The sequence below is a fragment of the Ambystoma mexicanum genome, chromosome 11, assembly GCF_040938575.1.
Source record: "Ambystoma mexicanum isolate Mex_15411 chromosome 11, UKY_AmexF1_1, whole genome shotgun sequence".
Lineage (NCBI taxonomy): Eukaryota > Metazoa > Chordata > Amphibia > Caudata > Ambystomatidae > Ambystoma > Ambystoma mexicanum.
In genome coordinates this window covers 466,694,152-466,710,673 of record NC_090934.1, presented here as the reverse complement: position 1 = coordinate 466,710,673, position 16,522 = coordinate 466,694,152, and the positions used below count along the sequence as shown (strand labels likewise).

Here is a 16,522-nt window from a genome sequence, read left to right as displayed (position 1 = left end):
ACTGAGAATAGTCTCAACATAATGCTCATGGAAGACATCCACTGGCCGAGAATAAGAGATTCCCGTAGAGTGTGACACATACAACCATAGAACATGGTATCAACATAATGCTCATGGAAGGCATCCACTGGCCGAGAAAAAGAGATTCCCGTAGAGTGCGACACATACAACCATAGAACATGGTATCAACATAATGCACATGGAAGGCATCCACTGGCCGAGAAAAAGAGATTCCCGTAGAGTGTGACACATACAACCATAGAACATGGTATCAACATAATGCACATGGAAGGCATCCACTGGGAGAGAGTACGAGAATCCTGTAGAATGAGGGAGACACACACATCCATTGAATAGGGTATAAGCACAATTCACATTGCATATATCCACCTAGAGAAAATAAGTGATTCTTGTAGAATGAGACTCACACAACCATAGAATATGTATAATATACATGGAAGACATGTGGTGGTTGAGAATAAGAAGTCCCAGTAGAAAGAAACACATACTATTCGTCCTGTGCATTTTGTTTGAATGGGCAAGACCAATTGACGGAAGATGGCTTATTTCACCTTAACATCTGTTCACTTGTTGTGACTTCACTTGTCATTACATATATTAATAGGTTCCCCAACTTTTTAGGACTCGTGCGTTGCCTTCTATCCACAGGTACTGGATACAAGGGTACATGCAGGGTACCTGGGTTTGGCCCCTTAGTTCTTTAACTAAAACCTCACTTTGCCCCCATAGGGATGTTTTTGACTACTGCGGGGTAAAAAAGACAGCCCTAGAGTGACAGAGATGGAGAGGCCATGCTAGGCAACTATTGTGCGAATGAAGCTGGCTAATGTGGAGTCCGATTGAAATATAAAAGCCAGTACAAAACATTGTTTTACGATATAAGGCCTAATGAATGAACAAAAATGGGCCTATTGCAATTTCAGTAAAATACAAAGACACTGAGTTGAAGGAGTGTCCCTTAGAACTGTGATTGTAACTGTGTCCAATGGAGGCAAACAAAAAGACACAGGTAGTGCAGATGCTGACTTCATGTAAACTGGGAAAAGGTGCCTTTTTGGAGACTCAAAACTCCCGCAGTACACATGTGAAAGTATACTTTCAAAGGATAGGCATGTGAAAAAATACCAAGGAAGAATAATGCTTGATATTTAAGAAATAAAGTCAAGTGACAGATTGCGTTTATGAGGAATAATTTTCATCATATAAAATGACAGCCTGTAAAGAGAAAGGCCTATTTCGGTTTTGTATTTGTGAACACTGGTTTCTTATGTAACTATGGCCTATCTGTGTAAATAATACCACGAGTGGACATATTTCTGTACAGCATTCTGTAAAGAGTTTATTCATCGCCACCAAATATCATGTGTAAATATGTTTCTTAAATTTAAATGTAATTTCTAAGAATTGTGCATGTAACTGAACTGGTTGTATCTGGAACCCTGATCCAACAGACCTTTGGGCTGGGTTCATCAAGGAAACAGGCCTGAAACTTCAGTTAAAAATATAAAGAAAAATGTAGCAAGGGAGATCTGAACTGCAGTGATGCAGATAACACAGCCAGCAGAAATCACCTTTAAGGTCAGGTCTCCCTATTGTGCATTAGCTTCTAACAACAACCTTTGAAGCCCAGGAGGGGAGGGCATGATCATATGTGCCAGCCAGATATCCTGATCAGGTCATAGAAGGGAAATTAAACTTAAGATTTGGTGGGGGCTATCTGAAACGTCATGTGATGCCTTCCCATTGATTAACATTGGGCCTCCTTTTCTTTAATTTAAATAATAATATGGCCCAGTGAGCTCACCCCGAATTCAGATGAAAGGGGATAAAAAGCCTGTCGGACTATGTAAAATGAAATGTTTATGATGGATACAGCTGGAGTTATGATAATTATGAATCTGGCATTTTCATAAATCTGAGGAACTGAAAAATTGGTGAAGTGATAGAACGCAAAATTAATGCTTGTACCTATTTCAACGCTGTAGCAGATTGTGAAGAAATGATAGCTCTGCCCAGGAAGGGGGTGCCGAATTAAAATTAATATTGTCCGACTTGTCATATAACCCATACCTCCCAACTTCTAGTCCTATCAGCAGCCAGTAGGCATCTTGGTGGGAGGTGAAGAGAGAAAACTAGCCAATCTGTAGCATGAGAAATATGATAATAATGGAGTTTCACCAGCCCTATAACAGCTCAGTTTTCTATCTGAGAATTGCTGACTTTCTTTGACCTTTTGACTCTTAGGACCTTTCTTTGGACTTTTGATTTTTCCATTGACTTCCCCACTCTATTGCTGGGTATGTAAACATTGTACGGGAGACAGAGACTGGGAAATCTACAAGCTAGCTGGGCCTGCCATTTGAGGAGCCAGAGGAAGTAAGGGTGCTGGGAACTACCCTTCACCGTAGCCTTTGACCAGATCTGTGCTGTCCTCAGAGGAAGGAGCCCTGATGTTTCCCTGGATGCCCCATAACCAAGGCCTCCCATGTAAGTAGATATATCCCAATGCTATCAAAAGCGTGGGGGAAACTGCAAGCCTTAATCTCCATCTCGCATAGTGGGTAGGGAGGTGGTCCTAGGAAGACCCATGGCACGTTTTAATGAATCCAATTAAAATTAATTCCACTATAGAAAATCACCCTATCCATTTAAATTGAATTGTGTTGGGAAGAGCCTGCCTTAATTATTTCCATTAAATTGGGGAGAGGGGGGAAGTTGTGTAGATCATTAGCACATTAAATTGAAGTTAAATCAATTAATCATCAATCACGGGATGAGTGTTGTTAGAGTTCAAAATTAACAAAGTTCATGCCCAGTGTGTTGTAACCGGTATAGACAAAGTACTTGGGTGACTACCTTTCTGTAACCCCTGTCTTCTGTACCAAAGGGGGGTGCTCTTAATCCCAAAATAGGTAACCCTAAAATACTGCTATTCAAGTGAGTAGAGGGTGCAAAACAATAGTTCTCATTTATCTACTTGCATCCCAAAGCCTTTCATGCAAATAAGAAGCCAAAAACGATGTTCCCATTGAGTTCCTTCCTTGACTTTGCCTTTCAAATAATAAAAAATAAAAATGTGATACTGTATTCCCACTCCCTGTATCTTGCCTTCAGATAAGAGGGGCCATATTGAATCGATCCCTGGAGGGTGGGGTCTGCTGGGAGAAAGGGGTATTGTGCCAAACTAAGAAATCACTGTGTGCTTTATATGTTTCCTATTGGTTAAGTTGCACGAAATCTGATGTAAATTATGACTGCCAACTTCAAAATTTTACCTGTGTCATATCGTTACTGAAAATCCTTTAAACCTGTATTAGTCAATTGGTGCAAGACATTGAATATGTGATATTGTGTAGTGTCACAGCATTGGTGGCTGATGTTTTAGTTGCTATTCCATTTTGGCAAACCTTGGGAGGCCTCACTAAAGTTGATTCTGTATAAGTACTTTTGGTGCGAGCCACCTTGCTTGGGCGGGGGGTGGGACTCCCTGAGTCGGGAGTGACTGCCTAATTAATCTTGACACTAGGTGCGAAGTGAGATAGTGATTTGGGGTTACACGATGACACGCTGTGCTGGCTGTTATGTCATGCACAGGAATGGCACTGTGTGCAATGCAATGATATCGAGCATTGTCAATGATCCACATCTAATGTTAAATTCTATGAAATTTGTGTGGAGAGCCATAAAGCATAAAGTTGCAATGAAGCTCAGGAGTCATAGCATTGGTTGGTGAGATGTTAGATGGCCAGAGTCGCCTTTATATTCTATGGTTTTCATTCTGAAAAATGCGCTGCAAAATCTTGGCATGGGGAGACCTTGGTCTCCTTTACTTTGCTTGATCTCTTGCTCATATTCAGGGTGGGGAGATTTTTACTGCCCCCGCAGAGAACATCAAATGTTGGTACCCATGCTGTTATCTGTTTGTCATACTTATAGGGTCTGTTTTTGCAATGGGACTAAAAGCCAATATTGAAGAGATTCAGATACACACGCCACCCCACCCCCATCCTAGCCCCGGTACACCAAGCTACTAAGCAAGTGTGCAGGCAGAAAAGCAGATCCCACTGCTCCAAAGGCCATTTACATATCATCAGGACTAAGCTTTCCTGCAACCGGTCTTCAGGACAGGAATAGCAGGTGGTCTATCACTGATCCAACGGGTGCATTGGCAGGTGCACTGGGACAGACCGATCCAATTACATGAGACCCCAATAAAGCAATTAAACCGGTCCATACCTGAGTCCCAAGGGCTCTCGCACATTAAACTTGATTTCGTTGCCCAGCATTTGGCTGATCTAAAAGAGAGAAGGACGGTGTGTTAGAATGCATCGATCAGAGAGGAGATAGGTGGTTGTACAGCACATGCAACCTCTAACAGCAGCCAATATCCGCAGGCAAAATACCCAGTGATACTTCAGGGAGAAACTAAGAAAGGAGCAAATAATGCAAGGGAAACAGCAAGCCACAGCACTACCAAAAACACACCGAAAAAATAGCTGTATTACAGAAGGCACAACTCATATTTAAATAAGGTCTAAAAATAGATTATCTTCACAGCTGAGTGGGAAGACTCATAGCGACCATTTGTTTTTATTAGTGACACCAAGTGGACCTTCAGAGAATGGAACATGGGACTTAGTGACATCATTTGTTTGAGTGAGGTAACAGAGCAGCAGGGGCGTACAAGATATATGCACCCTCGCTCCCTTTCTAATGTGACCACAATTGATGTTCTAAGGGGCCCTGGTAAGCCCTGCTGTGATTTTCATGGGTAACCTCCTATAATGCCCTTGCCATTTATAAGGGGCATTGTCAGCAGTCAACCAAAGTGAAAGTGAGTGTAAAAACCATAAGTGGTAAGGAATTTATAATAGTACCCCGCTCATGTGTAACGCCATAAGCAGTAAGAAATGTATAATACCCGGTGGGGGCATGGCCTAGTCCTCCCAGTCAATGAGGAGTTTCAGAGTGGGGGCAGTACCATATATTAATCCTGCTGCTCCGAGCTTCCTCAGTGCTGGAGGCTGCCATCTTCACCCGGAAGGTAAGTGCCCCCTGTGCACCACGTCCTCTTGCCACCCACCCCCAAGCCCTATTACACATATTTCCACCCCTCGCACCTCTGCCCCACTTACCTTGTGCTGCCTAGTCCCTCACCGGTGCCAGAATCAGCAGTGTTCCCCGCGTATCGCTGCAGCTGTGCGAATCGCTGCCATGGAAAGGGAGAAACGTTGTCCCTTCTCCCAGTTCCTAGTTTATTTTTTTTTCACTTTTTAATGGCTGCCATGGAAAGGGAGAAGGGGCTATATAGTCCCTTTTCTGGATCCATAGCTGACATCTTTAAAACAAAATTAAGTTGGGGAACGATGGCATCCTTTCTCAACTTTAACAAAATAAATAAAACTATCAGTATCTCGTACATCATGCCAGATACGAGTAGAAATATTACACTCACAGAGTGTGCATTACCAGGCCTGGTAATGTCCCGGGCTACCTGTCCCAGGGCATTACATGGCCCAGTAATCCCCCCCTCCCCCCATCTCAGGTATTATTGCCTAAGCCTAGCACGTGAGAAGAAGGACTGGGTGAGGATCTGACAACAGAGAAGACCCATACATCTGCAGCAGCCAGATACACACCTCCATACATCACATCACATTGCCAGACAGAACACTTCATCAAATGAAGTCCTGGAGTGAGGCAACAGGCACCAATTACTTCACAATAGATTTGGAGTTCCAAGCCCGAGTGAAACAGAGTATAAAATTGGCTAGTGTCTGCTGAATGTGGAACTTGAAAGGACCAAGGAGGTATGACCTTAAGAGCAGGAAGGAAGGGATCCACACGGGGAAGGAGGGAGGAAGTGGAGGACTGACACAAATAGAGGGACAATAAAGAAGGTTCACATTCATTGGCTCCATCTTTCCTTTGGGCCTTCCACCCATACTGATCCCGAGCACCGCTCAGTCCACCCTCACACAATCAGACTATGGCATTAACTAAAGTGCAAGGGATGAGATGCAAGGAGATTGAAGGCCAAAAGCTACATGAATAACCCAGCACTTTTTGGCAATGAGAAAGGGTCTGAATGGAGTGAACAGGCCCAAACAGAGTGGATTTTCAGGATGAAAAGTGACTATGTCAATAAGTCCTGTTAAGGTTCAAAGTATGTATGTTTTTGATGGGCTCTTTCCAACATAGTCAGCGTGAGTGCACTCCGTTATTTACCGCTATACAAATCCACTGGCTTACTGCACAGTAAATTAACCACAGGCATATTGAGGTCCATAAATTCTCTACCTGATTTGGTGCCCCGATGTGTTTACTTCCCATTGTGGGTCCATTTCAGCCCCAAGACAAAAGGAAATTGTGTGTGGCTGACTGGGTCTTAAAAATGACAACATACTTGCCTGTAATTTGAAAGCATACTTTTGACTTGCAGACTGAAAGGCCAGCATGGAAATGTCAATAGTGCCAAATACCCTAACAGTGTTGACCGAAAAAGAATGACCAAAATTAGGTGTTCATTGTGTGTGAATGACGAGGCTGAAAAGAAATGCAGCCTACCTTCCATTAAAGGCAATTGAGACACTGAAATGCATATTTCCCAAAGTGTAAGTTGCCATAGAAATGAATACATTTGGCAGTTTGGGTTGAAAGGTACAGTTCAAAGAGGAAACACACTGGCCTGAACCATTCAAATGTATGCTATAATGGAAAGTTGGACATTGATGGCTTGATGCAAGATATTAAAGCAGGCCTCATGTGTAAAGGAATTGCAGCATTCAAAAATACCAGGTTTCTGTGCATGAAGAAAAGCTGCGCGTAGCCCAAAATAAATTTTTCTCATGAGATTCAAAGACACAGAACTGGATAACAGATTACGGTGGAAAAATGGTCTAAACGACCACTAGATGAACTTACATGAGAATACAGCAATCAATTTAGATAGATATCCTCAGAGAAACGCAGTATGCAAACTCCTAAACCCGATAAATGAAATGTTTATAATAAACTATACCATTTAAAAAAATTATTGAACCCTCAAACATATGACTTTGGGAACCAGGGTTAGAAGCTAAATGTGATGATAGCTTCCCAGAAATATCACAAAGTGGAGATTCAGTGAGATAATAGCTTATTGAATTATCTATCTGTAATGAATGTCTTGTATATTTGTTGAATAAATTACAAAAACTTGTCATTCGAACCTGCAACATCGTGCCAACGCCAGCCACATTTCAGTAAGTTTGGCATTGTCAGACAATTTCAGATGTCTTTGTATCTATATTTTATGATACTGATTTGTAAATTGGAAACAACTTGCCATGTTATAATTTTAAAGTTCATAACTGAAGTGGTCAGAAATGCAATTCCAGAGAGGTGGAGTCATAACACTCAAGGATTGAGGCTTAGTAACTAAAGGAACCAATCCAAGGATAAGATAATAGGCCTTGTTTAAGGGGAGGAAAATAGATGTCAAATCAGAATCAATAGCCTATGAGCCAATCTCTCCACATTTGCATATTTTGGGGGAGTGGTTAAAAATGTACAAGGAGATGCACAATGAGAAATGCTCTTTATTTCAGCAGAGCATTTAAAATGTGAGCGACCCAGGTATCTGAAGTGTTCCAGTCTACGTAACTAGGGTGTAAATAACCAAAAGAAGGAAAACTGTACATGTTGTGGGGTTAAAGAGTCCATAATCTGTGTTATCCTAAACCAACTGGTATTTTCAATTTGTGTTTAAGTAAATTGTCAGGAAATAAAAGCATTTGGGCCACAGAGTGAGGTGGCAATTTTTTTGATTTGTGCAAATATACATTTTCCTATGTATTGATAAATATATAGTCTTTCTACACACCGGGCTGATTCTTGGCTTATCTATTGCACATGGAGAGGGCTGATAGTGGCATGAAATGAGTCAGGGGCAGGGCTAGTGAAAGATCTGATTAATTGTGTTATTGGTGTGGCTCTCTTGATTAGGGGGATTCCCTGTATTGATTGTTGCCGTATAAGTGCCTCCTACAGCATGGGTAGAAGTCAGCACCCCATTTTCATTAATTCCCTAGAAAGAATTGAGTACTACTTATTTATGCTCTCACAGCTTTGCTCTGACGCATCCAACAAGATGTAACCAGGGGTTTTCACTCATCCAAAGACACCAGCAGCCCCACAATATTCTCTGGAAAGCCCATGATGTTGGGGGCTTACCTGCTAGGATCCGTGTATGAACTTGGATGGATTACCAGCAAAAATCTCTGTGGATCCTGGTCATGGGGAAATGAAAAGCCCATCGCTAAGCTATGAGTCAACACTGCATCCACAGTGATAAACTGAGACAACAGGTGAATCTAATGTGTGTTTCAGGTTCAGAATTAGAGGTGTCTGCACCCAGAGAACTACAAAAATATTCAGACTAACATTTGAGCTCAGGTTGAGAGGAGGGATGAGGGTCGGCGCTCGGTCCGTGAGATCATCACCCCACAGGGCGAGATCTGTCGCTCAGACGCCGAAATAGCAGAAGCCTTCGCCCAATTCTATGCGGAATTATACAATTCCCCAGAGCTACCGCTGGACCGGACCCTCCTTGATGGGGTGGTGCTCCCTACCCTATCGGCGCAGCAACGCGAGATGTTGGACTCTGATCTTTCTGAGGCCGAGCTGGTAGAATCCCTGGGGCAGCTGCAACCGGGGAAGACCCCGGGTCCAAACAGATTCCCCATAGAAATATGGCAGAAACTGGGAGGTAATAATGTAGCACCTCCCCTGCATCAGATGCTGCTGGCCGCTCTAGAGCGGGGCTCCCTTCCGGACGACCTATGTAAAGCCATCATAGTGGTCATCCTCAAGCCGGACAAACTCCAAGAGCAATGTGCGTCTTATAGGCCGATCTCGCTAATCAGCGGCGAAGCGAAGGTCCTGGCCAAGCTCTTGGCTAACCGACTGCAAAGGGTAGCGGACACACTTATACATCCAGACCAGTGTGGCATTATGCCTCATAAATCAACCAGGATGTATCTGCGCCGACTCCACCTGGCGCTAGAACGGGCCCCCATCCTTGATACCCCTTTGGGAAATCATGGCCCGTATGGGATTTGGAGACAGCTTCCTGGGTTGGGTAAAATTGCTTTATACAAACATCCAGGCAGAAGTTAAAGTGAATGGATGGACCTCCAGAGCCTTTCCCTGAGGTATAGGCACGCGGCAGGGCTGTCCCCTTTCCACTCTCCTCTTCGCCCTCGCCATTGAACCACTGGCACTGTGGCTTCGTCAAAGCGGGGCATGGAAGGGATTCATGTGGCCCGAAGGGCATGAAGACCGCATATCTCTTTATGCAGACGATCTTCTATTATACCTGGCTGAACCAGTTCGGAGCTGCCCCATAGTAACTCAAATGCTAGTCACTTACGGGGAATTTAGTGGGTCGAAAATTAATTGGAAGAAATACGTAATGTTCCCGGTGAAGGGGGGGAGCAGGCCGAGTTACCGAATTGTCCATACCGGCTTGCACGACAGGGCTTTAAATATTTGGGGATCTGGGTAACACCTGACCTCACTAGATATGCAAGAAACAACCTCCAGCTGATCATGGATAGGTTGGTCAACAATGTCCACCACTGGAAGCTCCTCCCTCTGACCCTCATGGGGAAAGCCGCACTCTCTAAAATGATGTAATTACCAAGATTCCTCTATGTTTTGCAGAATGCCCGCTTACGATCCCTGCCCCTGAATTCAATCGTATAGAAACCCTTCTTAGGGAACTCATCTGGGTGGGGTGGCCATTCACGCATTGCATTAAGTACCTTGAAGAGGTCAGTCTGGGAGGGGGGTATTGGCGTACCCCTTCTCCAGACTTACTATTGGGCTTATCAACTCTCGGTGGTCAATGACCTGCTCCACGGGAATCGGGCGCTACCTCACATTAGGGCAGAAGTGGGACCCATGCAGGGTACGAAACTGCTGCAGGAGCTGTACCAATCTCTGGCTAGGCCCCCCCCGCTCACAATTAAGGCTCACATCACTACGATTTGGAGGCAGGCACACTTGTTTGTTGGGTGGGAAGACAAAATAACAGCAGCACAACAATCTGAAGGAAATCGAGAAACTTGAACCGTGGCCGCGCTGGGTAAGAGCGGGAATCCTTAGAATTAAAGATGTCCTAAAAGAAGGGAAACTAACCTCATTTGAAGACATCCAGGTTAGATTCAAACTGCCCAACACCGAGCAATACCACTTCACGCAATTGATCCATGCCCTCCGAACCCATATACCCCCAGGTGATTCAATCCCCGACTACACTCCGATGGAACGCAATATGCTACCCAAGTATATCCCCAGCAAATGTACATCCACTCTCTATAACGCTATCACCTCCTTCGCAACTCCCGAGCTATTGGGATTAAAGGCCAAATGGAAAAGGGAAATGGGGGAAATGGACCCTGAGGACTGGATCCAGGTCCTAATGCACCCACGGGAGGTAGCCATCTCCTCCAGACTTAGACTGGTGCAACTTAAAATCCTGCATAGAGTGTACTACCCTCGAACTCTTTTATATGGCTGGAAGAGAGTAGCGAGTCTGAACTGTCTCTGTTGTGGAGAGGAGGAAGGCACCTTCTATCATATCCTCTGGACATGCCCTCGGATCTGTGACTATTGGACTGCATGCTGTACGGAATCGTCCAGAGCCCTCGCTTGTCCTATCGAACTAGATCCGAAGGTCTTAATATTGGGTGTACCGGACATGTCCGAATCTAATAAATGGGAAACACTGCTATTGAACACTGCGATGGCCTTGTGAAACGCAACATTGCGCTAAAATGGGGAGCGCCTGACCCTCTGACACTGGAACAATGGATGCTCGACATGGACTCATGTGCCATGACGGAGCATCAAGTCTATGGCGCAAGAGGATGCCCGACTAAAGCATCCAAGATATGAGGGAAATGGGAAGAAACTGGGCCTTGACGTCCTGATGCAGTGGTGGCCTCCACATGAACAGAAGGTGGGTGGGACAGGGAGCCTGCGACCCATGGCGATGAGGGATACTATAATACTATGTAAACACGTGACTGAAGATGCTGTACTGGAGTGCTTTTAATTTGTTGTCCCCTCTTTTTTCGTTGTTTTGTTATTCTTTGCCCCCGATTCGGTGGCTGTTTTGGTTATGTCAAAATACAATAAAAATGTTTTATCAAAAAACATTTGAGCTCAGGAACTCTCTGCTTCAGTTTGCCAGTTTACTTCTTTGGACCAAACACATTTAAATGAAACAGGGTAGAACGTGGGCCTTGCTTTCACTGGTGTCTAACACATTTCATTTTTTAAACCCTCTTTGTTTCAGCAGAGCATTTAAAATTGGAAAAAGTGAGTGGGTGATTGGGAGTAGCTGTGGTATATCCCTAATGAGGTGTACATTTTGAGTGATAAGAAATAGGAGGAATGCTGAAAGCTACATGCTCTGTGAAACAAGTACTACATTCATTTCCACTATCATTGTGTTTCTTTAAGTCTTAATATTACAATTGTAAAACCCAGATGATCTTTGTGTTAGACTCCCACTACTCGGCAAGTTGGTACTTGGAGCTGTCCTTTCAGGGAAAGCTAAAGCTGCAATCATGTTCCTTTTGGTTCAGCATTTTACTGGAATGGTCTATGCATCATCAGGTGGCACATTTACTATACACTTCATGTAAGTATTCTTGTAGATCAGAATGTTATACCTTATATAAGCCTGTCACTTGCCTGCTATGATTCCACCCTGAACCCCACCTCCATCACTCAGGTCACTCTTCCACACCTGCAGTAGGCGGGCCCCTAGAATACTTTCGTTTTCAGAACGGAGTAGAGGACACTGGGGCAACACTACCAATCCTTGCTACCAGCCACAACTTTCAACTCCTCTTGAAATGTAAAATACTGGTGCATATTGCTGGCTTATGAGAGAATTTGAGAGTACAAATAACGAATGGGCAGGGTTCAGTGAAACGTCAAAAATGATCTGGATTTCTTTCTGTCCCTACTTCTGTGGTTTTGTGATGCCTCACTCTTGTGTGTCATTAGTGAAAGTGAAACTACACACACACACAATTTGTGATGTCATTACTTGAGTGTTTTTAACATGTATGTACCATTCTGAGGGTCAGCCAACATTTATTGAATTCAATTAAAAATGCACGAACAAGCTCAGAAAAGAAGTGGAAAAGCTTCTTCGTGTGTCTTTTTGTCATGTGTTTCATATCACTAAATCTGCATTAATACTAATTTTTGGCAATGCACATTTATATCTGAATAACAGACATGTTTTGAGTTATAGAGGCATGGGCTATTTTAAGGGATTTTAGGGCCCAAAGCTATCTCGCGCTACCTCTCTCTCTCTACCACTCTCTCTCTCTACCACTCTCTCTCTCTCTCTCTCTCTCTACACCTCTCTCTCTCTACACCTACCTCTCTCGCTACCTCTCTCTCTCTCTCTACCTCTACCTCTACCTCTACCTCTACCTCTCTCTCTCTCTCTCTCTACCCCCCAAGAAACAAAGAAATAAAATGCATTCGGTGTACAGGTTTTCGTTATAAAATACTCGAAATGTGTGTGTTCCACTATAAAATGTTCTGTGCAAAGACATGAAGACTTGTAACCAAGCATGGGTTCTACCTTCAAGCGCTCTTTCAGTGGCGTTCCTTGAGTAGGGCCAGGCGGAGGCACCTGCCACCCCTACAAAATTCAGAGCCCCCCCTCTCTTTTTGCCCCCCTCTGCAGGTGGCGGGTGTGGGCCTGCATTGCTTTGCTGCCTGCCTCTCTATTTAGAAAGCCAGAACAGAACAGAAGAGGAGCATACCTATGGGCTTACACCAATCCTCCATACATTTGAAAATAAAAACCCTGAGATTTGGTCACGTGATGCTATGCCGTACCTGTTAAAGTCTCCTCATCTGCCCTACCAACATGTGCTGCCAAGGTGATCTATACTCAGTGGTCGAAGTGAGCAGTGCTCCTCTACGTGTTTTTATTACGTTTGACTGTTCCTATACTCTTATTTTAAAAAGAAAGCATTCCAGAATGGTTTCGTTATAAAATAAAAGTGTAGGAAGAAGTTGAAACTTGCACTTACACTGCACTACACTGAACGTTCCCTTAAACAACAGGTGCACGTGCTTGGGGGTTTGTATTGTGTGTGGGAGGGGGCGTGGTGATGGGGTTTGTGGAGAGTGGGTGCAGACCAGCAGGGGACATAGTTCCACTAGTTCTATTCGTACACTTCGACAACTGTCTATACTAGGTTCTTGTGGTTGAGGGTAATGTCCACTATTGACACTCCTGCATACACATGTTCCCAAAAGGGCTTACTGCATTATTTTACAACAGAGCATACACCACATACATCCATGCACAACAGAAAAGCACATTGTAAGCCCTCCATATAAGAAGAAAAAGTACTTTAATATGTATGCTTTTACTATGCAGTGAGCAGGTAGGTAGTACCAGTACATTTGGGAAATGCTTCTGTGAGCCCTTTACATTAACACATGGTCTGAACAATATCTAAATCCTGTGAAATGATTGAATTCCTGCTGCCCCCTAAAATATTCTTCTAGTCCTATTACACCCAATTGGAACTTTCCAAAAGGGGCTGCTCGTACAAGTCTTTCGTAGTTTAATATAGAATGTTTGCATCTGAATGCTCCATTTTAGAGAAGGGCGTATTTTGATATCCAGATGCAAAAATTATTTTTAAAGGTCATCTCATCCATATATCCCGATCTATTTAAATGTTCAGAAGTGATCTATTCCATGACTCCATCTCTTCCTTTCTAAATCACAGATTTTCACATGCAATGCTTTTGTGTTGTGGTCTTCTTCCTTGGAGGGATGCTGTGAGCTCTTCCCATGTTCATTTATGAAACAGGTAGGCAAGTGAGGTCTTCAGCTGGAACAATAGCAGAGGACCATCATCATTCAATGAGGGGCCCCACTTCAAAGATTTAAAAGCATCCTTCGATGCAGGTGCAAATGACTTCTAAATTGTCTCTACATTGCACGTCACACCTGGGAGTGGAGCTAGTTGTCAGCCATACATAAGTTATTATTTAGGAATCCCAGAGTTTTCACGCACTTACCAGGACCTTACAGAAGAACATTAAAACCCACAGCCTACGGTTTATTCCCGGAGGGAAGGCAGATCTGTCTGAAGCCTTCGGACCAACATCATGTAGGCCTTTGGCCGGCACTGCCTGGACGTACATTCCTCAAAGTATTGTCGAACGAGAAGGCGCCCCCTGCACTGGATCCTCTGCTTTGTCTGTGCCTTCTTGCTGGGCATCATCAGTCCCATCTGCACAGCTGGGTCCATCCACTCCACACCGCTGATGGACCATACTACCTCGCCCACACCGCACACTGCCACCTTCAGTAGTTGAACTTTCCCAGGCAAGTCACTTGTTTGGGAGGGGGCTGCCATGGCCTGGGTGATGTGAGGCTTCTGTTGTGGTGGGCGGGAGGTAGGAGCCAGGTATGGGGCTTATGCTCTGGCTGTTGGGCATCAGGATGCCAGGTAAAGGGTTTGCAGTTGCTGTAGTAGGGGACAGGATGTCATGTGCAGGGATTGTGCTGTGGGCGATGATGGGTTAGGATGCCAGGTAGGGAGCTTGGTCTCTGGGTAGTGTGCAGCAGGTTGCCAGGCATGGTACCTGTGCTCTGTGTGGTGGGGGGCAGGATTTCAGGTACAGTGCTTGCAATCTTGGTGGTGGGGGGCAAGATGCCAGCTATGGGGCTTGCAATCTTGGTAGTAGGAGGAAGGATGCCAGGTATGGTGCGTGTGCTCTGGGTAGTGGGGTCAGAATCCCAGGATTCGGATTTCAATCTTGGCAGTAGGGGTCAGGGGGAGGATGCCAAATATGGAACTTGTTCTATGGATGGTGGGGCAGAATGCCATGAATGGGGCTTGCAGTATTGTAGTTGGGAGACGGGAAACCGAGTATGGGACATGTGCTCTGGGTGGTGGAGGCAGGGTGACAAGTATGGGGCTTGTGCTCTATGTGGTGGGAGGGGGCAGGATGCCAGGTATGGGGATTGTGCTCTGCATAGCTAGGGGCAAGATGCCAGGTATTGAACTTGTGCTCTGGGTGGAGGGGGGCAGGATGGCATCTATGGGCCTTACGCTCAGGGTGGGGGCAGTGTTGGGTCATTAGAGGTGGACTTGTGGGGCTCTACCGTGCATATGGTGACTCAATCAACCATACAATGGCATTATTGGGGCATTTGAAACTGCACTATGCAAGGTTATTTATTATTATTATGGTATTCATTGAGCATGGACTTAGCTTTGAGAAGCAACCGAGCACTTTGCAATGATATTCACCAACGATGATACATAATGGAGTGCTTTACAGAGGTGTACAACATTACAGATGCACAACAGAGCACTTTTCAGTGATAACAGAACAGATATACAGCGGGGGTAGAAAAGAGGGTGAAGAGGAGGGCTACAGATGTTCCAGGTGGCAGGGCAGGAGAGGGGCAGGCGGTTTCTAGTGAATCAGGTGGCACCAAGGGGGATGTGATGGCCTAGGTGTTGAGGAGGAGAGACTCCTTGAAGAGGTCGGTCTTGTGTTCTTTTCTGAATTGTAGGAGGGTGAGGGTGAGTCTGATGCCAACAGGGAGGAGGTTCCATAGTCTTGGGGCATAGGCAGAGAAGACTTGTTTTCTGGTTGTTTCCATTTTGCAGTGGCAGATTTCAAGTCTTCACGTGTCCTGGCTTCTGGTGGTTTGCTGTCCACCAGAGATGCAGAGTTGCTCAATGAGGCAGCTGAGTGACTTGAGGGCGACTGCCTTATTGATGATGCAGCAACACTTGTAGGTGATTGGTGAGTTCAGTGGGAGCCAGTGAAGTTCGATGAGGGCCGGGGTGATGTGTTCGTATCTACTTAGACCCTTTGGGGTGTGCAGCCAGATTTCAGAAGGCCACTTCTCAGGGGCACAAGGGAGGATGACAGGAGGCCTTCGAGGAGTGCATTGCCCCCTCCAGGTGGTATAGGACCAGTGCTTTAAAGGTGGATCTAAATCTGTCTGGAGGGAGGAAAGGGCTTGATTTTCCAGAGGAGGGAGAGCGGATGCCAAGCTGTCTGTGTTTTCTTAGCTATGTGTGTCTTGGAGAGGTGTTTGTCGATGTGGAACCAGAGGGACTTGGTGCAGGAGGTCAGCTCGAATGTGAAGCCCTCAGAGTTCATGATTGATAGCCAGGTCTGTATGTCTGGGTGTTTAGTGCTTTTGATGAGGTGTAGGAATTCAGTCTTGGAGGGGTTGAGCTTTAAGTATGCACTGAAAATTGAAGACTGGGTCTGCGAGAGGCAGGTTTTGAGCCTATGTATGTCCTTGATGCAGTCAATCTTGAGGTATAGCTGTGTGTCGTCAACATATTGGTGATGTGGCTGTTGTGGGTGGCTATGAGGGCTTCCAGTGGTTCCATGTATAGATTTTAGACCACTGGAGAGAGCATGGAAC

General features: G+C 44.9%; 1 protein-coding gene across 3 annotated transcripts in view; it reads right to left on the bottom strand.

Annotated features, from left to right (window-relative positions):
- TP53I11 (tumor protein p53 inducible protein 11) overlaps window positions 1-16,522 on the bottom strand; it is a 901,622-nt gene that overhangs the window by 131,895 nt on the left and 753,205 nt on the right. For all 3 annotated transcript variants that reach the window (XM_069623306.1, XM_069623308.1, XM_069623307.1), the window contains one exon: window positions 4,258-4,316. In XM_069623306.1, the coding sequence (XP_069479407.1) occupies window positions 4,258-4,316 (59 nt within the window). The remainder of the gene's footprint in view (window positions 1-4,257; window positions 4,317-16,522) is intronic.